Below are 21,392 nucleotides of genomic sequence, written 5' to 3' on the forward strand. Positions count from 1 at the left end.
TAAGCAAGAAATTGGTCATGATTTGCTCTTTTTTGATAATTAAAAAGGATGTCAATGTGCATTGTAGGTAAAAAAAGCCAACCTAATGATATGAAATATATGTTAAAAAAAAAAAAGGTAGTTCATGACGGTAGCCTATATTAGAGACAAAGATTTTGATACATCTCTGCATGATTGCTCATCAATATCTGAATTAATATTTAAGTGGGTACTGGCCATCTTCCAAGAAACTTCATATATATATCTGTGTGTGTGCATCAAGTTGAATTATATTATTATTATTCTCGTGACATTATTGTAGACTGTCACTTGCTTTCTCCTCCACTGTTAATTGCTAAATATTGTTGCAAAGCATAAAATAATCTAAATTCTTTTCAAACTAAAAAAGCCTGCATCCCACACAAATAATGTACAAAACTTAATGGCTTTCCATATACGTACGAATAATGTACAAATAAATGACCCTAATAAATTATCGAGACAAGCAGAGAGTGCAGGGGATCATTCAATTTCCTTAAGAGTGTGTTTGGATTGAAGGATTTGGGGGAAGGGAAGAGAGGGGAGGGGAGGGGAGGGGAAGGGAAGGGGGACTATTTTTCCCTCTTCCATGTTTGGATAGATAAAAAGAAAAGAAGGAAAGAAAATTTGTTTAATTTACTAATTTATCCTTATTTTTATGTTAAAATATTATGTACAAGGGTAAATGGATATTTAATTTATAAATGACTTAATTAGTAATCCATTCCCTCCAAATGGCTCCATTTTGGAGAGAAAGAATTTTAACAAAAATTTAATGAAATCTTCCTCTCAAATCCCTTCCCTTAATTTTTAATAAACTATCCAAACAAGGGAATTGGAAGGAAACTCTATTTCCCTTCCTTCCAAATCCATCAATCCAAACACACTCTAAAAGACTAAATGACACAAGCTGACATGCAATCAAAGCATTCAGCATGGCACACAGGTATTCGTAGGGGTTGAGGAATTGATAAAGACCTCCATCAGACAAGACTCAATACTCCATTTCAATGGCACAACAGACACCAGAAAACATCAACTGTCGAAGTCGGTGACAATATCTGTGAAGACTGTTAAATATTGTTGCATAGCTTGAGCGGCATATGACATTCGGTGAAAAACCAAATCATTCAAATTCTCACCTAGAAGATGTCTCCCTTGCAGGGGGTTCCCATGCTGGACTCCATAGAACTTCTCCGCGATCTCATTTCAGCATGTAGGCCATAACTTTAGAGTTGGGATCCATGGAAAAACATCTCCATAAGCCCAGAAACTCAAGAAATTGAGCAATGCATGATTTCATCAGCAAATGAATATGAAAAATTATCAGCTGGTAGGGATTTTTGTTCATGTAGCTGAACAAGATGATAAAAAGAAATGGGTAGACAGAATAACAAGGATTAGGAAGTATCGTACAAGTTGGTGAAGAAAACAGAAGAAAAGAAAAAAAAAAAAAGAGAGACAGAGGACTTGAGTTACCTCATCTAGTCCGAGCATTAAGTTATGTTTGGTACAAAAGTATTGCAATAGAAATGATCTTGAATTTATAAATATCTTAGCCCCTGAATTTGCACAATGGACCACGAAAGGACCACTATGCTTCTGAGTCGATCTTTGAAGACGACCTACCCCCGTTCCTCAGTACATGGGATGATCCTTACAAGGCCATCGGAGTATTGTGTGGACTCCCGACTAATCGTAAGAATAACCATTTTACAAGAAGTCACAATCGTCATCATCTTTGTCACTGTTGTTGTCTTCGTCGTCATCATCATCAAAGTCGCAATCTCAATGGGTACATTCACAATGAACGCTAAAATTGCAGTCTTCCTTGTAACATTCAACAGACAGTTTTTGGTCAATCTTGCTGCACAAGTCGCATGGAAGGAAGTCTTGGTTCCTTTGGATGAAAAAGAGCTCATGTTCGTGCAAATCGGGAGCGTTGATACTGCTTCCTAGCTTGACGAAGGGGTAGTGACTGAGCACAATTGGGATGAAGATAAATCGGACACTCCAAATAATTAGGACAACCGTAAAACCAATGATTAGGATCTCTATATTGATCACAAATATCACAATAAGGATATCCATCAGAATCATCATCTCCATGGTATGAGAGGACAAGAGCATTTTCATCGTACTCATACTTGACTCTACGTGGTAGTGTGGCGCATCCGTAGTCCAATGCGAAGGGGCATCGTTCTTTGCATCGGAGCACGTACTTGGGGGGAGCCTTGCCGCAAGAAGTACATTCTAAACAGTTATTGTTTTGGGTAAACACACTAAGGGGATGCTTATGACTATCATGGTAGAATTCAAAAGGATTGACTAAAGCACATCGGACATCAATTCTGAAATATATACAAGTTAGACAATGATAGGTGAAGCCGTGATACGGATTTGAGCAAGCGCCACAATAGAAGACGACGTTGTCATTGTTTGGAACAAGGGTTAGGGGGTGTTCTTCGTGAAGTGGGTGATTGATTTGTTTTGGTAATTTGGAACAGCTGACATGGAGAGAAAAATCACATTCCAGACACTTGTAAAAAGGACAGGAGATGAGACTCATGCATCCCTCACATTTTGTTTCAATCTCACAATCATCATGCTGCACCAGAAGTAATTTATGATGAGGATGAATGAAATGTTTAATCTCTTGTTCAAGTAATTGGTCCTCTATTGCCTCAATTCCTTCTGTCCAGAACTTTTGTCCCACTTTTTGTACTTTGAAGTCCAGTGCGCAATTGACATGGACAACAGAGGGACAATTTTGACAAGAATAACAACCAAATTCCCTGTTTACTTCTTGACAACAAATTCCACAAATTAAAGCAATAGATTGACTTTCAGGAATGAAATGAGTGTGGATGAAGGGGTGATCATGTTGTGGTAAATGGACTGTGAATGGCAATGACATACATTCATTGTGAACTACAACATGACAATTAGTGCAGATCCAAGGAAGCAAATTTTTTGACGAAGATCCAAACCGATACCGATCACTATATGCACCGCAGAAATCACATGTAAATGGATCTGACCTACCCCACTTAGTGAAATGATGCTTGTGACTTTCAGGTTGAGTGAACCACAGTGCAAGCAGAGCGCAATCGATATCGAGGTCAAATTTGCAATCAGAGCAATTGTAAAGAAAGTTCACAATTTCAAGCCCACACATATCACAGACAGACGAATTAGGATAGTATGGTGAATTTGGGTGAAGAATCAGAGGGTGTTTATGGTGCGAGTGGTGCTTAATTACACGGGGCAACTCTGAACATCTCTTATGAAGAAAGAAATAACACTCACCGCAATAGTAAAAGCTAGTATCCAGTAGCGATTTCAAGCATGCACAGCAAAAAATTTCTTCACATCCGTTTAGGTGCATGGCTTCCTCTTCACAGAAGATGAGATCGTGAGGGTGGAAGTGATCTAAAGATACCCATTGAAGCTCCTCCATTATTTCCACACTTCCAAGATTTAGATCTGAAACAACTGGATATTATTTATCTGCACGATCATCACTCAGATTACCTGCCTATTATTTTATAGACGCCCTCGACAGTCCTCAAACTCAAGTCTATGTCAAGTCAATATATAACTGGATTAATATTTGACGTGGGTGCAGGCTATCTTCCCAACTCTTTTCCAAGAAACTTCGTATCGAATCAAATTTTGACTAGAGTCTCCGAGAACAGCACAGCAAGCTCCGCCCCACAAATTACCTGGAACATTCTTTGAAATTTCCTTTCCTTTTATGGACGAAATAGAGGGCCTTTTCCATGTTGGCATCCATGGGACTGATTCGCAACTCCCTTGTCTTTTTGATTTGTTTTATTTCCACCAAAATGAAGAAAGCCCCCTCATTGAAGGAAGCATTGCATAGATGATAGCACCGAGTTTTCACCTTTTAAAATGCAGTGGAATACGATTGTAGCTGAAGCTTAGAAAGAACAAATGTATATATAAGTTTGCGCTGATTTGCTTTGAAGATTGTTTTTGCTTGTTATCGTTTACTGAAAATGAAGAAATGCTTACTTGTTGCTTTATGCATGTCTTATGTTATTTAATTTTATCATATTAATTCAAAAGTCAAAACCCAACCCAACCCAAGGTTACCATCCCCAATGAAAATTTTTATCTAGTAAATTACTGCACAACATAAAATTATAGGCTTTCCATGTATTAATAATGTACAAACAAATACTAGTACAGTAGTAGTATTAATAATGTATTATCAAGACGAGCAAAAGGGCAGAGAACCATTCAATTTCCTAGAAATAATAAATACTTCGATAGTCTACTTCTTTTTTCACACAAATTAAAAAAATATAATTAATATAATAATAACATTTAATTTTACTCAAATATTTTCTAATACACCCCTAATGAATACTAAGATGACCCTAATTAATACTGTGATAACAAAACACATTAAATAGGGGTCTTTTAGGAAACTAATGAACTAATTACATTCTAAAAAATGAAATAAGACTATAATTTGAGACAGATGAATAAAAAAAGTAGGACTATCTTTACGGGAGAGAGGGAGTAACACAAGCTGCTGCAGCTGCCATGCATACAATCAAGACAAGCAAAGGGCAGAGAAGAGGACCATTCAATTTCCTCGAAAGAATAAATAACACAAACTGCAGCTTCCATGCATTCAGTCAAGAGAAGCATTCAATTACCTTGAAAGAATAAATAACACAAAGCTGCAGCAGCCATGAATATGCAATCAGAACACTCAATACATGGGATGATCCTTGCAAGGCCATCCCCAGTATTGTACAGACTCCTAACTAGTCTTAAGAATAACCGTTTTACGGTTTTAAGAAGGCACAATCGCAATGAACGCTAAAGTTGCAGTCTTCCATGTGACATTCAACGGACAGTTCTTGATCCTTCTTGCTGCACAAGTAGCATGGAAGGAAATCTTGCTCCCTTGAGATGAAAAAGAGCTCGTGTTCGTGCAAATTGGGAGCCTTGATACTGGTTCCTAGCTTGACGTAGAGGTAGTTACCATGAGCACATTTGGGATGAACATAATTCGGACACTCGGTATAATTTGGACAACCGTAAAACCAATGATTAGGATCTCTATTTTGGTCACAAATATCACAATAAAGATACCCATTAGAATCATCATTTTGTTGGTATGAGAGGACAAGAGGATGTTCATCGTACTCATACTTGAATGTACGTGGTAGTGTGGCGCATCTATAGTCTAATGCGAAGGGACATTCTTCTTTGCATTGGAGGAACAAGCATGTCCAGCGATGCTTGCCGCAAGAAATACATTGTGCACAGTTATTGCTTTCGGTGTATATACTGAGGGGGTGCTCATGACTATCATGGTAGAATTCTAAAGGATTGACTAAAGCACACCGGACATCAATTCTGAAGTAGTTACAAGTTAGACAACGATAGGACAAGCCATGACACCAATTCCAACAAGCCCAACAATGGAAGACGAAATTGTCATCGTTTGGAACAAGGGTTAAGGGGTGTTTTTTGTGAAGTGGGTGATTGATTTGTTTTGGTAATTTGGAACAGCTGATGTGGAGAGAAAAATCACATTCTAGACATTTGTAAAAAGGACAAGAGATTAGACTCATGCACCCATCGCATTTTGTTTCAATCTCATGAGCATCATCATGATTTTGTACCAGAAATAATTTATGACGAGGATGACTGAAATGTTCAATCTCTTGCTCAAGTAATTCGTCCTCTATTGTCTCAATTCCTTCCGCCCAGAACTTTTGTCCCACCTCTTCTACATTGTTCAGTGCACAGTTGGCATGGACAATACACGGACAATTTTGACAAGAATAACATCCAAATTCTCTGTTCACTTCCCTATCACAAATTCCACAAATTAAAGCAATAGATTGACTTTCAGGAATGCAATAAGTGTGGATGAGGGGGTGATCATGTTGTGGTAAATGGACTGTGAATGGCAATGATATACATTTAGTGTGAACAACAACCTGACAATTAGTGCAAATAGAAGGTAGCCAATTTCCTAACAAGAGTCCAGATCGATCACTATATGTGCCACAGAAGAAACATGTAAATGGATCAGACATACTCCACTTAGTGAAATGATGCTTGTGACTTTCAGGTTGAATGAAGCACCGTGCAAGCTTAGCGCAACCGATATCAATGTCAGAGTTGCAATCATAGCAATTGTAAACGAAGCTCAAAAGGTCAAGCCCACACATACCACAGTAAGAAGGACTAGAACCATTAATTGGACTCGGGCGAAGAATCAAAGGGTGTTTACGGTGTGAGGGGTGTTTAATCATAGTGGGCAACTCCGCACAGGTCTTGTGAAGAAAGAAATAACACTCACCGCAATAGTAGAAGCTAGCACCATCCAATGATTCCAAGCGCGCACTGCAAAAGATTTCTTCACGGCCATTTAGGTGTATGGCTTCCTTTTCACAGAAGTTGAGATCGTGAGGGTGGACGTGATCTGCAGAAATCAATTGACGCACCTCCATTATCTCAACAATTTCAAGATTTAGATCTGAAAGAAGAAGTGAATATATCTCTGCATGATTGTTCATCATTTTATACACGCCTCAACCTCAGATCTAAGTTAACTCAATATCTGAATTAATATTTAATTCCACCTTCCAGGAAACTTCATATCAAATCAAATGTGAGTGGGAGGGTTAAATTAAATATGATGCATAACGTGTGAAAACAAATACTGTACATCAAGTTGAATTATATTATTATTATTATTATTACTGTTCTCGTCACCTTATTGTAGACTGTCACTCGCTTTATCCTCCATTGTTAAATATTGTTGCCAACTGCCAAGCATAAAATTATCTAAATTCTTTTCAAATAAATAAAGTCAAATATTTGAAAAATGTATCAAGACTTATTGGCTTTCTATATACGAATTATGTACAAATAAATGAGCTAACAAATTATCGAGACAAGCAGAGGGCAGAGGATCATTCAATTTTCTTAAAAGACTAAATGACAAAAGCTCCACATCTACTGGCCTCCTATCTACTGGTTGCTAGTTTAAGAATGTTAAATATTGTTGCAGAGTTTGAGTGGCATATGACATTCGGTGAAAAAACAAACAAATCATTCAAATTCTCACCTTGAAAAACATCTCCATAAGCCCAGAAACTCAAGAAATTGAGCAATGCATGATTTCCTCAGCAAATGAATATGAGAAATTATCAGCAGGTAGAGATTTTTGTTCCTGTAGCTGACCGAGATGATGAAAAGAACTGGCTAGACAAGACTACTTCAAAACAATTTGGACAGTAGTAACTAGTTGTCAAGTTGCCAAAAAGAAAAAAACAGAGAGACAGAGGAGTTAAAGTTACCTCATTATATATGCAGGTTCTCTAGCTAGACTTGATTTATAATTCACTCTCAGCATATTAAATAGTGGCAAAGCACCTCTCTGCAGCGTGCATTGTATGTTGAAATAGTTTATAATACCCGTTAGCATTGTATAAAACAAGCCAAAAGTTAAAGCTAGCTTCAAGAAAATTACTTCTGAACAAGAAATTTGAGAGTCCGGTTTCCGTCATCAATAAATATTAAGGGGGAGTATATACATGGCCTATACATATGATTGATTACCAATAAAATATTACATCCAATCAGACGCAAATTGAAACGATCATAAGCTCAGGCAAAGAAGAAAAGGTAGCAAGAAAATTCCAACTCCGTAATCGGAATAATGACCTAGAAAGAAAACAAAAACCTGGCCTTGTTGCAACTGAAGCCATGACCCTGATTGGAGAATATCCAACGCTTCAGAATCTCTCTGAGTTATTACATACCTGTAATGCATATATTTTGTCAGTATACAAGCTGTAATCTCAAAATAAAAAATGAACCTTTTAATGATGGTCTTTCTATTCTGAAATTTGGGAGGGAGAATTCAAATCGCTTTGGTTATATGCCAATTATATAGATTTAAGCATGCGTAAAATTTCAAAGACGCTTACATCTTCTTAGATAAAAGTTTACGAACAATTACCAACCATTTTTAGGTTGAGTGTAGATAAGCAATTATAGCATATCATTTTGTAATCAAGTCATTTATTTTTGCGGAAAAGAAAAGAAGAAGGAAAGTGGACAGACACAATGACACATACTAAAATAATAGATATTTCAGCATAATCACTGTAAAAATTACAGGGAGAAAAAAACCTTCTCATATTTGTAAGGGGGAATTCACATCATCCTCAGGCATATGCAGATTGTGTAGGTGTTGGTTGCAGGTAAGATTTCGTAAAACACGTCTTGCACAGATCACTCCAGAGAAGCAATTTTGAAATTGTTATTTTCAGTCAAATCATCATCTTTTGATGGCTCGACATGTATCAGAATAATAGAAAATGTGAAATGTTTTATAAGATCCGTTTCTGAAACTAGGAATGTAAGAGAAAATCACATGTAAAAGAAAAGGTTGAAAAGGTCAGTTAACGGACCCAAATTAAACGAAAGTTTAGAAACAACAGTTACTGTAAAAGCACTGATAGACTTGTACATCTGTGGAGCCCCATAGCAATTGCCATCATTCACAACCTTCTCTAATTTCTCTATATTCTGCACCAGAAAGCTGAATCAATGTAAACTAAATAGAGACTTACACTTTAATTGGCAAAACCACAAGTACAGCTGAAGTCCATAAACATACACTCAACAAAGTTTAATCCGGACAAGGTTCACTGATATATAATTCACATTGTGCATCTCTCAAGTTCAGCCTTTGTTTAGCTGATACAAATAATAATAGCTAGGCGAAGTAATAACCTTCAGATAACAACTTTCGGGTTTCCAGGAAAATCATACTGATTCACTTTGAGAAGAGAAAACAGAACCCATGCTTCGACATTTACATTTTTCAATTTCCTCAGTAATTCGAAAAATTAAGTACGGAATACAGCAGAAGAATCAAAATCAAGATTTTTCTTGCGTTCCTCAATTTTCTCATCAACCAAACAGAGGGAAGTTGTTAAGCCCTAGAAAATCAATAGAGGAATCGTACCTCCTGTGCCGGTATTAGAACGCCTCTTTTGAGTCTCTCGCGCGAGATAACCGACGGGAAGGTCAGTCGTCTTAAGAAGCATATTTACAACGGTTCAATTCAATTCCTTGCAACCGTTCGATCCTAATATACAATCTCAGCCGTTTATTGACTTCTGGGCCCTGGCCATTCAATTCAATACTCAACCGCGCAACTTAAACTGCCCGACTCAATCCGCTCGTCTCTTCTCCGCGGCTCCAGTCACTGCTCCACCCTCTGCACCGTATCAGCCCTGAATCGAATGCCATAAATTCAATCATATTCTTCAACGACACTACCACGAATATCTTCGGTTTGATTCTACCAACGTAAGCCTGTTACTTTTTACCTGTACCCCTGGTGGTTGTTGGTTGTTTTTTTGGGAACTGTCAAGGTATACAGATATGTCTGAAAGCTGTTCGACCATTTGTCGCAATTGATAAATTGTGGTTTCTTTGAAATTTCCTTTCCTTTTATGGACGAAATAGAGGGCCTTTTTCATGTTGGCATTCATGGGACTCATTCGTAACTCCCTTGTCTTATGATTTGTTTTATTTCCACAAAAATGTAAACAAAATGAAGAAAGGTCCCTCATTGAAGGAAGCATTGCATAGATAGCACCGAGTTTTCACCCTTTAAAGTATTTGACAGGGCAATCTGATGGGAGTTTTCCTGAAACAGTGCCCTTCAAAGCAGGCAAGCCAGCATTCATATGTCTCTGAGAATATTTTGAAACAGGGCCTGAGAGCTCAAAGAAAGATAGACTTGGGAGACTAGATAGGGAGTGAAAGTGAAGGTAGGGTAAATCATGTAGTAACCTTAATGATTGCAATGGAATACTATTGTAGCTGAAGCTTAGAAAGAACAAATCTAAGTTTGCGCTGATTTGCTTTGAGGATTGTTTTTGCTCATTATCGGTTTACTGAAAATGAAGAAATGTCTACTTGCTCCTTCATCTTATAATTTGAGAATGAAAATGGATTGAAATTAGGCATCTTTTCTGGATTGATTAATGTTTTTTGTTCCCAATTAAGAAAAATTACACGCCCTGTGACATCAGCAATTTTTAAGGACAATATGAAGATCTTTTTCTCATTCGATGAGACAATGTGTACTTTCATTAGAGTCTAGAGAAAAGGGTTTATTGTACAAACAGAGGGAGTTGTTAAATTCTAAATGCTAAGATTTTGGAATGTGGAGAGTATGCACTGAAAATTTTTGTCATCTTTGACTTTCTAGGATAATACACCCTTATCATATCAGTTCTTTTAGTTATGACTGAGCTTACCACTTTGACAGGGAGATGAATTCAGAAGCACTGCAAGCTTGTAAGGTGTATCGCCAACTTCTCAAAGCTGTCAGGAAACATGTGGGCAAAGAAGACTACAAAAAACATTTTGTGGAATATGTAACACAAGAGTTCCAGAAGAACTGTCACTTGTCGGATGTTGTGTACATCCAGCAGAAAATCAAGCTTGCACGGGATTACACTCTTCTCCTTAACAGTGTGCACCATCACATGGTATTACTCTCTTTAGTTTGTTTTAGTTTTCCTTTGATATATTTGCTTTGAAAGGGAATTTAAATCTATTATTAAAAGCCTTTACGATATCCCTGTTAAATAGTAGTCGTTGGATAGTCGTAGGACATTGAAGTTTTCAGTCTGCAAATTGGTTGTCATTTTGTAGGACTTGCTGTTCTCATACAATATTGCCATTGATAGATCAGACGAAATGAAAAGAACACTTGGAAAATCTGCTGCAAGTGTGGGTCTTCAGCTTGCTGTGCCGTATCATTCTTGACAAATGATAGGTCTTATGCTTTTCATTCAACCATTCCAAAAAATCTATGTATGTGCTTCCGTTGTACTTGAGAATCTGATTGGAGCAGACTCTATATGCCAATGCATTGATTAATTCCAGTTCATTTCACAGTAAAAAAAGCATTGACATTGTTCAAGTCCCATGAAGCGTATGACGTATACTTTCATACAAGTTCTCCTTTTGGAATTAAGTAGCAACAGTGGGTAGTTTTCATACTAATTGCCCTCGTGGAGTCATATAGCCAACCCTCACCACTCAACATTGTTTGAGATAACAGTTTGGTATAACGGCTTGAATATGATGATTATTTTTTCTTATTTATTTTGATGGGAGAACAATAAGATTAATTCTTCAAGGGTATGTTGGAGCTATTTACCTTTGAAGAATTATTTTCATTGTTCTCATCAAAGGAAAAAAGTGAGAACAACTCCCTAAATCACATCCATAGAATTAATCTCATTATTTATCATATAATAGCCTGTAAATCACACCCATAGAGCATAGCTTGATAACTTCATATATACCACAGGAAGGTGTCCTGCCAAGAATAGCTCTGTTAGAATATAAGGGTAGTTTAGTCTTTGTGTATACAGTTAGAATATACAGGGTAATATTTAGGGTTATGGATTAGAGAAGAGAATTGAAGAATAAGAGAGGAAATGAAGTGAATCATGTTACTGTATCTCTCTACTGCCTTCGTAACATGGTATCGGAGCCGGGGCGGCGACTCGCTGGCTGAGCACAGTCGTCGGTTGTGAGTGTCGGCGCGATTCTGGGTTCCGAGTCAGACACGGTGCTCGGCTGTAGTTACCAGTGCAAATCGCTGCTTCAGGTGTCGCGAGTTAAGGGTCTGTCGCGAGGTTCTGTTGCGAGACTGCGCGAGTTGAGGTTCTGTCGCGAGCTTCTGCGAATCTGGGCAATCTGGGCTTCAGGTGTCGCTCTGTCGTGAGCTTCGAGTCGGTGCTCTTGGTGCTGCTAGTGTTCATCGCGAGCCTCTGTCCATGGTCGAAAGATCTTCTTCTCTGAGGTCTGTGGTGTCGCGATTGTGCTCTTCACACATGGTGATTGTACAGCTTTGAATTAGTGCAGTTTTTCTGGGCTGTCTGTGGGTTATATTGGTGCAGATTTCTGCAGTGTTTTGAGCAGTTTTTTTTTGGGAACATTTCTGCTGTTTTGAGACAGAAATGGGCTGCTTTTGAAACTGTTTTTTCTTGGCAGTTTTCTGGGTTACATTATTGCAATTTTCTGGACTGCTTTGGTGCTATTTGCTGCAGTTTCTGGGCAGTGAATACTAACGGAATTTTGTGCAGTGTTCTGGACAGTTTTTTTTTTGCTGGTGATAGGGCAGGTTATTCTGGAACTGTTTTGAGGCCTATTTGTACTGTTTTTAGTGCTGAAAACTGGCAGATTTTGTGGTGAATAGTCTGGTTCGAGCTCAGTTCTTCTAGTTTCTGGTTAGCAATTCTGCTCTCTTGCTTTCTCTGAAGCTGCAATTGTCTTTGTTTTAGACAGATTGTTGTTTGAGTCTTCCTATTGGTTATCTGGGAAGTAGTGTTCAGCCCTGGTAGTGGAGATTATTGTGTGTGTACCGTGTTCAAGGGTTTGCTTGCTTCTGTGTGACTCATGGCTGAGTCTAGTGAAAAAAAGGCAGTTACAGAAATCATCCCAACTTCGTATCGAATCACTGACAGAAAATTAAATGGCACAAACTATGGTCACTGGAAACGAGTCATTAGGAGATTCCTCTCAGGTATTGATATGGAAAAACATTTGACCGAGGATGCACCGAATGAGCAAAATGCCAAGGCACAATGGCAGAAGGAAGATGATAAACTCTTCACTTTAATTCAGAATACTATGGAGAATTCTGTAGATGATATGATTGGGCATTGTGATAGTGTAAAGGAGATGTGGCAATATTTAGAATCGTTGTATTCCAGTAAACAAAATTTATTCCATGTTCATGAACTCTTATCTGGGGTGTATCGTGCAGATCAGAAGGGACGACCTCTACTCGAATATTACACAGACTTCCGTGCATAAGAAAACGGAAACAACTCTCGTGCACAAGACTCCCGTGCATCGACGTATATTTGTACAACACGGTAATCCCTTTCGTTCTTTACCTTTAATTTCCAGAGTTGCAATGCCAATTCTTATGATGTGACTATTCTAGTTCAGGAAAATTAGTGTTTAATCAAGCTTGGCCTCTTTTATGATGAAATTTATTGATGCTACCAACTAGTCTCCAGTTTTCCATTAAATACCTTTATTTCTGCTGAAACTAATCATACCACACTCAGAAGAATCTGGGGAAACAGTTTCAGAAATGGTGAAGATGGAAGTTCATATCATTTCAAGAGAAATTATCAAACCATCTTCACCAAAAATTCATCATAAAAAAAACCCTACAAACTCTGCCTCTTCGACCAGCTCACACCCACCACTTATGCCCCTGCAATCTTTTTCTATCCTAGAACAGTCTCCATTTCCCATGCTAATCAAGCCTTGACAAACCTCAAAAACTCTCTCTCAGAAACCCTAAACCTCTTCTATCCTCTGTCGGGACGAACAAAAGATAACATCATCATTGATCGTTTTGACAAAGGATTTCCTTTTATAGAAGCTAGAGTGAACTATACTGAGTATCTAAAACATCATGACATTGAATCATACAACCAACTCCTTGCATGCAAACCTTTTTACATGGAAGAAGAGATCAATTCATCATTTCTAGCTTTTCAAGCCTTTAAGATTTCTTTAGAGCTTGTTACGAAGGCAGTAGAGAGATACAGTAACATGATTCACTTCATTTCCTCTCTTATTCTTCAATTCTCTTCTCTAATCCATAACCCTAAATATTACCCTGTATATTCTAACTGTATACACAAAGACTAAACTACCCTTATATTCTAACACTCCCCCTCAAGTTGGAGCATAGAAGTCAATCATGCTCAACTTGTTACAAATTCTAGTTATTCGACTCCCTGGTAAAGCTTTAGTAAATACATCAGCTATTTGATCTCCAGTCTTGACATGTTGAAGACAAACTACTCCTTGTTGGAGTTTCTCTCGAATGAAATGACAATCAACCTCGATATGTTTTGTACGCTCATGAAAAACTGAATTAGAAGCAATATGAATAGCTGCTTGATTATCACACCACAACTGCATAGGAGTTGAGTCCTTCATACCAATCTCCTCAAGTAAGTGACGAACCCACATAAGTTCACAAATAGACTGAGCCATGGCTCTATATTCAGACTCTGCACTCGATTTTGCAACCACACTTTGCTTCTTACTTTTCCAGGATATCAAATTTCCACCAACAAAGACATAATAACCTGTAGTAGACCGTCTGTCTATAGGACATCCTGCCCAATCTGCATCAGAGAATCCTTCCACTCCAATGTTATTGTGACCTTTATAAATAACACCACGACCCGTTCCTTCCACTCTAACATGACCAAGATCCTTATATACAATACCACGACCAGGGGCACCCTTAAGATACTTCAAAATGTGAATCACTGCATCCCAGTGAGATGTCCGAGGAGATGACATAAACTGACTAACCACACTTATTGGGAAAGCAATGTCTGGCCTCGTTACTGTAAGATAATTAAGTTTCCCAACCAATCACCTATACAGTTCTGGATCAACAAGTAGAACACCATCTTCAGCAGCCAGTTTCACATTAGGCACCATAGGTGCCTCGCACGGTTTAGCATCAATCAAACCTGTCTCATTGAGTATATCAAGTACGAATTTTCTCTGAGATAGAAAAACACTGTGCTTACTACGTGATACTTCAATACCCAGGAAATATCTGAGATGTCCAAGATCCTTTGTGTGAAATTTGGTGTGAAGAAAGGATTTAAAAGTAGTAATACCCATACCATCACTCCCAGTAATCACAATATCATCAACATAGACCACCAAAAGTATACATCCTAACTCAGATTGTCTGAAGAAAACAGAATGATCAAGAGCACTCCGGCACAACCCAAACTCAATAACCACTTCACTAAATCTACCAAACCAAGCACGAGGAGATTGTTTCAACCCATATAAAGATTTTCGAAGAAAACACACCTTCCCAGATGACTCCCCCTGAGCAACAAACCCAGGTGGTTGCTCCATGTAGACCTCCTCAACCAGGTCACCATGCAAGAAAGCATTCTTAACATCTAACTGATGTAAAGGCCAGTGATAAGTGGCAACAAGAGAAATAAATAACCGAATAGAAGCAATCTTGGCAACAGGAGAAAATGTCTCCAAATAATCAACACCATATGTTTGAGCATAACCCTTGGCCACTAACCGAGCCTTTAAACGAGCCACAGAACCATCAGGATTCACTTTAACAGTGAAGACCCATTTACAACCAATAGCATGTTTGCCAACTGGGAGGGAAACCAGAGTCCAAGTACCATTCTCCTTAAGGGCAGACATCTCATCTTTCATTGCCTGCCGCCACCCAGAGTGAGAAAGAGCCTCTGGAATAGACTTAGGAACAGTAACAGAATCAAGAGAAGAAATAGTAGACTGAGAGACAAGAGATAAACCATGATAAGAAACAAAGGAAGAAATAGGATAGGTACACGAACGTTTACCGTTACGAAGAGCAATAGGTAAATCAGGACTTGCATCAGGAGCGAGAGGACTCGGATCTGGAGATGAAGAGGCAGGAAGAGATTGAGTGTTTTGGTCTGTAATAGGTGCCACAGAAGGAGCCACTGGAGGTGCCACAGAATGGTGCCAGCTATGTCGAGAATATGTTTGAGTGATAGGAGGTCGAGAGGACGCTGGAGAAGAATTAGATTCAGAGATACGGTAGACAAGAAACTCATCTGCGGGATCAAAGACAGATGCAGATGAACCACCAACAAAAGGAGTAGATTCAAAGAAGGTAACATTAGCAGAGACTAAGTATCGACCTAGATCAGGAGAGAAACAGCGATACCCTTTTTGATGACGAGAATAACCCAAAAAGATACATTTGAGAGACCGCGGGTCAAGTTTAGTAACCTTAGGTCGTACATCCTGCACAAAACACACACAACCAAATATACGTGGTGGAAGACAAAAAAGAGGCTTAGAAGGAAACAGAACCGAGTAAGGAATACCACCATCAAGAATTGAAGAGGGCATACGATTAATTAAATAACATGCAGTATGAACAGCATCAGCCCAAAATACTTTAGACACTTTCATATGAAATAATAATGCCCTGGCAACTTCCATTAAATGACGATTCTTTCGTTCAGCCACCCCATTTTGTTGTGGGGTGACAACACATGATGACTGATGAACAATGCCATTGTGAACAAGATAAGAGGAAAGAGAGATAGAGAAATACTCTTTGGCATTGTCACTACGTAGAATCCGAATAAAAGCATTATTTTGAGTTTTGATTTCAGCATGAAAAGCACAAAAGATAGAATATAACTCAGAACGATTTTTCATTAAATATAACCAAGTTACCCGAGTAAAATCGTCAACAAACGTAACAAAATAACGAAATCCAGACTTAGACACAACAGGACAAGGACCCCAAATATCTGAATGAATTAACTCAAAGGGGGACGCAGCCCGTTTATGAACTCGAGGAATGTAGGACATTCGATGGTGTTTGGCAAATTGACATGCCTCACACTCTAACTGAGACACTGAACCTAAAGACGGACAAAGACGCTTTAAAACATGTAATGAAGGATGACCAAACCGAGAATGCAACTGGTGAAGTGAAGTAGCACTAGTAGAAGCAACTAGCCGTGGCACCGGTAAAACATCAGCAGCAAGAACGTACAGACCATTGGACAAGTGACCTCTACCAATAACCTTCTTCGTCACCAGATCCTGAAACAAACAATAATCAGGAAAGAAGTGGACAGAACAATGCAATGCATTAGTGATTCGACTGACAGATAATAGGTTAAATGGGAAATAAGGTAAGCACAAAACAGAGGAGAGAGATAAAGTGGAAGTGGGTGTGGCTATACCACTACCGAGCACAGGAACACTAGAACCATCAGCTAGAGTAACATTTGGTAGAGTGGGGGATGACTGAAATGAAGAAAGGATACCTGTATTACTAGTCATGTGATCGGTGGCTCCAGAGTCAATGACCCAATCACCGAAGGACGAAGAAAGACATGCAGTTGGATTACCTGACTGAACAAGAGTGGCAGTAGACTGGGTAGCTTGAAATTGAGTAAACCGAGCATATTCATCAGCTGAAATCAGAATGTGGCCATCAGGTTTGGATGTCATGGAAGGAGACATAACTCCGGGAGGAGTAGGCAAAAGACCCTCCTGAGTGGCAGCATTTGCAAACCGCAAAGATGTGGATGGTTTACCATTCAGTTTCCAGCAATTCTTTTTCAAATGACCCTGCTCTCCACAGTAATAACATATCCTTGGACCTCCACGTCCTCCATTATCTCGACCTCCACCACGAACTCCTCGACCACCACTACGACCACCCCTATTGCTACCAACCGGTGGTGTCCATCCCAATAAAGCAGAAGTATCACCAGAAACAACCGACACACCAGAGGTGTCTTTACCAGGATCCTTACACACTTTACGTAACCGAGAGAAGGCTTCAGCTAAAGAAGGTAGCTCTGAATCAGTAAGTAATTGAGTGCGAGCAATCTCATACTGGGACTCTAATCCAGCCAGAAAGCATTGAACAGCTATCTCTTCTTGTTGTGCTTGCATTTTCTTCACATCAGCCGTAATAGGATATAGAGTCCTCATCTCTTCACGATAGGAACACAAATCATGTCAAATCTCAAATCAGAGGAAAGTTTCATAAATCTACAGAATGCCTAATATCATTCTGATTCAGTCACTCAGCAAGAATAATAGTAAAAAGTGTTCTCATAAAATGCTATACTCATTTTCCCAGTAGTGGAGCCAATAGCATTCTTTACAAACTGCAAGCAACTGTTTACATTTTCAGGATATGAAATGCACATATAACTCAAAATTCAAAAATGATGCTGCTGGATTTGACTTGGCCTGCAAGCTTTCTCTGTGCTATTCAGCAAGAAATAGTTAAAATATCTGCATGATCCTCATAATCTCAGCAGGACAGGATCATTATAAAGATCTGTTATAATTTTCTTGTCACGAGGAAGGAAAGTGTCTGAGAAAGATGAAGATACAGGAGCAAGGGATTTTTTAGATCTAGCTGTGCAAATTTGGGAAGAACTCTTACCCTTTAGGTCTCTACCCAAATCCTTGCCTTAAGTCAATGGCCTGTATATGCCTACTCAAGTCTTCAACTAGATTTTCCAAAGGAACTATATTCTCCTTGTCACTATCACGGGCCTCTTCAGGCTCTTTTGAAGATTGTTTGCTGGTCTTATTCCTCTTCCTTGATGCAAGGGTTCCCTTTCTTTCAACATCACAAGTAGCTCCTACACCATGAGGCTTCAAACAATCTCTGCTGCTCAAAACCCGAAATGCACTATCTGCACCATGTGCAGTCCTGATCACTGAAGGACATAAGACCCCACTTTGCCATGAACCTGGCTTCATGTTCCCAACTGAAGATCCAGATAATTGCTGTTTGCCAAATCTTGTTTTACTGCACTCACCATTGAGGTTACTGGTACCATTTTCAGTTCTAGAACTTCGAATACTGGGGTGGAAATTGCGATATCCTTTCAATTCTAAGGCAGTATATTGTTCCTGTCAATAAAAAGTGTTTCGTCAGACAGCTGGAGATTTTTCTTCATAAAGCATATTTATCAAATCTACTTGATGGAATAAAGAATAAGTATGATATAACTAACCTCGTCAAAAAATCCAATTTTTGGGGATGGCTTCCGAAGGCATGAAGGTTTGGCATTTCGAGGGGACCTTGTTCCTCGATGATAAGCGGAATCTAACAATTGAGAGGAATCGTTGTCGAAATGAAGCAATCCACAAGGAATGGTATCCAGTCTTGCAGAAGAATCAACAGATTTTCGTTTGACAGATGATGATGATTCTGAAGACCATCCGTCACGTGAGGCAGCAGGTGATATAGAGGAGGAAGACTTGGGAGTGGATAATACATGATTTGGGAGACTAGAACTTACTAAGCCACTTCTGTTCCTGGCATAACTTAAAGGAGTTCTGGAGTTTGAACTGGAAACAGCAAGTCTGGAATTAACTTTTCTCATAGTGTTTGATTGAGCTTTATCATTGGAATTGGGTGAAGGACTTGTAAATACTGCATAATTATTTGTGGCAGTTGGCGAAACCATAGAAGGTGATTTAGGAAATACAGTTGAACTCATACATTCCCCTGCAACAATCTCAAGTTCAATGCAAATGAACATTCCTAACCACTGAAACAAGCTGGCAGCAGAGTGAAACTAATCCTGAAAATTGAAATAGTTACCTGCTGAGTCTTTTTTGGCTTTAGTTTCCATTTTCAATTGGTTTGCGCTGAAGTAAGGACGGCTGGTGGAAGTTGTGAGCGGTGAGGTAGTACGGCCTATGACTTTCGGAGACCTAAGAGATCTCAACATGTTTGATTCTCCAGTTTGCGTACCGAGCTTTGTCTAACCGGAGAGTGTAAATGATCAGTTCAATAATACCCCGAAAAATTGCAGGCGCATTGTGGAACTACAGTTGCTCACCAATGCATCAACTCAACTAAGAGGGGCAGCGGCTGAAGCATATCAGTCGTTGCTAATGGTTTCAGCTGTTGCCATGATGCATAGGTGAGCTAACAAAGTAATGAAATAACACATACCCGTCCTCGTGGAGGAAGAGGAGCCTCCTTTGAGATATCCAATCCATGAGTCCTAATACCTTGCCTTCTTGAAGGTTGCATTGGTTTCACCTGAAATTATTAAATAAAGTTCAGTCTTCAAGGGGCAAGAAGGGTTGTTGATAACTTAATATTGATCATAAGAACATACCCTTACTTGAGAGGAAGTCTGCGATAATTTTGGAGCTGGGAGAAAATAATTTCATCGACGACATTTAAGATTAGATGCACAAGGTAGAAACAAAAGAAAGAGATGCATATAAAATTTCCCTAAATCTACAATATCAGCAGAAAAAAGGAAAAAGAAAAGGGAAAAACTCAAATGGAAACTATACATGCCTGTTCTTCCCAACTTGGAACCCAGAATCGAACTTTCGGAGACTTTACGTGCTTGATGCATTGATGCCCTCAAATCACCAAATATATCAATCTCAAGGCTAGATAGAGAAAAGTCATCACTGTCTATGGTGGAGTTTGAGTCAGCAGATCTCCAAACTTCTTTGATACCAGGAAGATGGTGAGATTCACATTTATTAAATCCTCTATTCACCAAAGACAACTCTTCTTGATCCAGAACCCCTAAATATGCCAATAATAAAATAGTTCTCAACCTGAACTTCTATGAACGAAATAAAGAACTTCACAGATTTGAACAAAATACCTGCACTGGTAAAGAAGGCACTATCCCAAGCCAAACTTCTCCGTGCATTCGACCCGCCAATTGTACTTATATTCTCTATATCCGATGAATCAAGAGGTGAAGATTTTTTCTCTGCGAAGTTGAGAGTTGCAAACAACTCTTCAGGATCCAGAACTCCTGAAGCATCCATGAGTTTCTTTAAGGTTTCTATATCACACGACATATGCACAACACTATATTGGGTTTGATACCCAAAAATTAAGGATACCTGGACTGGTGAAGAAGGCACTGTCCCAAGCCATAGTCTTACGCAGATTATAACTGGAATCGGATGATAAAGATTCACCTTGGGTTTGCCAATTAGTGCCAGCCGCTTTATTCATACACTGAGAATTCTCGTTCTCCATCCCCAGAAAACAATCAAGCTTCGTTCTTTTCTCTGAAACTTCTGCCATACACAGTGAGGATTTACAGAATACCAATTCAAAAATTAACCTTTCCAATCCTCGAAAGACTCTTTTTTTGTTCTTTTTATGACAACAGATAAACAAAACAATCTTGAAAGACGCACAATTCCCATCTGGGTGCTTCGAAAACAACGAAAAATACAGCGAGCATTTTTACATACAACTTGTAAACACAAAACCATGAAGAATCAATATCTATCAGAAACCCCAAAAAAAAATTACAATTAAACAGACCATACGAGATGATTCTGGGAGTGAATAAATCAATCCAATAATCGACAATAAACACGAATGATTCTTTGGCTCTATAATTTCTCACTTCACAAAATCAAATACAAAGTTGATAAGAGAGAGTGGAGCGATACCCATAATAGTTTTTCGTCGACAAGTGCCGCTTCAGGATTCGGATGTTCTTGAACTGTAAATATGGAAACACGGAGAAGTTATGTGAAATACAGGGAGGGAGAGAGGGAGAGAGAGGTTGAAGAGGGAAATTTTGAATTTCCAAAAAAAAAACCGAAATATTTAAGAAAAATTAAGTGCGATTACGGGAGATAATCATAAACGTCCGTTACCTAATACGGCAACTAAAGATTCCGTTTTATCCGCGGTT

The 21,392-nt window shown here is 38.8% G+C and overlaps 4 protein-coding genes across 18 annotated transcripts; 1 reads left to right on the forward strand and 3 right to left on the reverse strand.

Moving 5' to 3' along the window:
* Positions 1 to 807: 807 nt before the first annotated feature.
* Positions 808 to 4,030, reverse strand: LOC119988572. The gene has a single exon (XM_038833656.1). It carries the CDS (start codon positions 3,476 to 3,478, stop codon positions 1,937 to 1,939), a length of 1,542 nt encoding a protein of 513 aa, XP_038689584.1. The 5' UTR covers positions 3,479 to 4,030; the 3' UTR covers positions 808 to 1,936.
* Positions 4,031 to 4,618: 588 nt separating this feature from the next.
* LOC119988408 lies at positions 4,619 to 9,160 on the reverse strand. 11 transcript variants are annotated; one of them, XR_005465600.1, is made up of 7 exons: positions 9,056 to 9,159; positions 8,215 to 8,613; positions 7,763 to 7,841; positions 7,377 to 7,456; positions 7,145 to 7,255; positions 6,374 to 6,496; positions 4,881 to 5,017 (listed from the first exon to the last, which is right to left on the reverse strand). XR_005465600.1 is itself a non-coding variant. In XM_038833436.1 (6 exons), exon 6 carries the CDS (start codon positions 6,324 to 6,326, stop codon positions 4,842 to 4,844), a length of 1,485 nt encoding a protein of 494 aa, XP_038689364.1. In that variant the 5' UTR covers positions 6,327 to 6,496; positions 7,145 to 7,249; positions 7,377 to 7,456; positions 7,763 to 7,841; positions 8,215 to 8,613; positions 9,056 to 9,160; the 3' UTR covers positions 4,619 to 4,841. The 11 variants fall into 11 exon arrangements, 7 of the variants coding, with proteins under 7 accessions (XP_038689364.1, XP_038689360.1, XP_038689363.1 ...); XR_005465601.1 differs by having other exon boundaries at positions 4,985 to 5,118; positions 7,145 to 7,249; XR_005465598.1 differs by having other exon boundaries at positions 4,985 to 5,118.
* Positions 9,161 to 9,258: 98 nt separating this feature from the next.
* LOC119988409 lies at positions 9,259 to 11,007 on the forward strand. Of its 2 annotated transcripts, none has more exons than XM_038833437.1 (3): positions 9,259 to 9,402; positions 10,373 to 10,595; positions 10,762 to 11,007. In XM_038833437.1, exons 2-3 carry the CDS (start codon positions 10,377 to 10,379, stop codon positions 10,873 to 10,875), a joined length of 333 nt encoding a protein of 110 aa, XP_038689365.1. In that variant the 5' UTR covers positions 9,259 to 9,402; positions 10,373 to 10,376; the 3' UTR covers positions 10,876 to 11,007. The 2 variants fall into 2 exon arrangements, with proteins under 2 accessions (XP_038689365.1, XP_038689366.1); XM_038833438.1 differs by lacking the exon at positions 9,259 to 9,402 and adding an exon at positions 9,420 to 9,869.
* Positions 11,008 to 17,781: 6,774 nt separating this feature from the next.
* LOC119989704 lies at positions 17,782 to 21,375 on the reverse strand. 4 transcript variants are annotated; one of them, XM_038835378.1, is made up of 9 exons: positions 21,145 to 21,375; positions 20,581 to 20,760; positions 20,334 to 20,444; positions 20,012 to 20,251; positions 19,824 to 19,858; positions 19,655 to 19,744; positions 19,298 to 19,460; positions 18,705 to 19,201; positions 17,782 to 18,600 (listed from the first exon to the last, which is right to left on the reverse strand). In XM_038835378.1, the coding sequence occupies exons 1-9, from the start codon at positions 21,146 to 21,148 to the stop codon at positions 18,136 to 18,138; spliced, it is 1,785 nt and encodes a 594-aa protein (XP_038691306.1). In that variant the 5' UTR covers positions 21,149 to 21,375; the 3' UTR covers positions 17,782 to 18,135. The 4 variants fall into 4 exon arrangements, with proteins under 4 accessions (XP_038691306.1, XP_038691305.1, XP_038691304.1 ...); XM_038835377.1 differs by having other exon boundaries at positions 20,334 to 20,489; positions 20,581 to 20,751; positions 21,145 to 21,371; XM_038835376.1 differs by having other exon boundaries at positions 20,334 to 20,489; positions 20,581 to 20,757; positions 21,145 to 21,371.
* Positions 21,376 to 21,392: the final 17 nt, after the last annotated feature.

Source organism: Tripterygium wilfordii, chromosome 21 (genome assembly GCF_013401445.1).
Source record: "Tripterygium wilfordii isolate XIE 37 chromosome 21, ASM1340144v1, whole genome shotgun sequence".
NCBI lineage: Eukaryota > Viridiplantae > Streptophyta > Magnoliopsida > Celastrales > Celastraceae > Tripterygium > Tripterygium wilfordii.

Excerpts from the sequence above, each read along its gene's own strand:
- LOC119988572 (XM_038833656.1), bottom strand. The coding sequence starts at position 3,478 with ATGGAGGAGCTTCAATGGGTATCTTTAGATCACTTCCACCCTCACGAT.
- LOC119988408 (XM_038833430.1), bottom strand. Across the intron at positions 6,497-7,743 it reads GGTTTTTGTTTTCTTTCTAG|ATCACGTCCACCCTCACGAT; the intron begins GTCATTATTCCG and ends TGATTTCTGCAG.
- LOC119988409 (XM_038833437.1), top strand. The coding sequence starts at position 10,377 with ATGAATTCAGAAGCACTGCAAGCTTGTAAGGTGTATCGCCAACTTCTC. Across the intron at positions 10,596-10,761 it reads ACAGTGTGCACCATCACATG|GACTTGCTGTTCTCATACAA; the intron begins GTATTACTCTCT and ends GTCATTTTGTAG.
- LOC119989704 (XM_038835375.1), bottom strand. Across the intron at positions 20,490-20,580 it reads TGCCTTCTTCACCAGTCCAG|GAGTTCTGGATCCTGAAGAG; the intron begins GTATCCTTAATT and ends TGGATGCTTCAG. Across the intron at positions 19,859-20,011 it reads TTCCAAGTTGGGAAGAACAG|CTCCAAAATTATCGCAGACT; the intron begins GCATGTATAGTT and ends ATTTTCTCCCAG.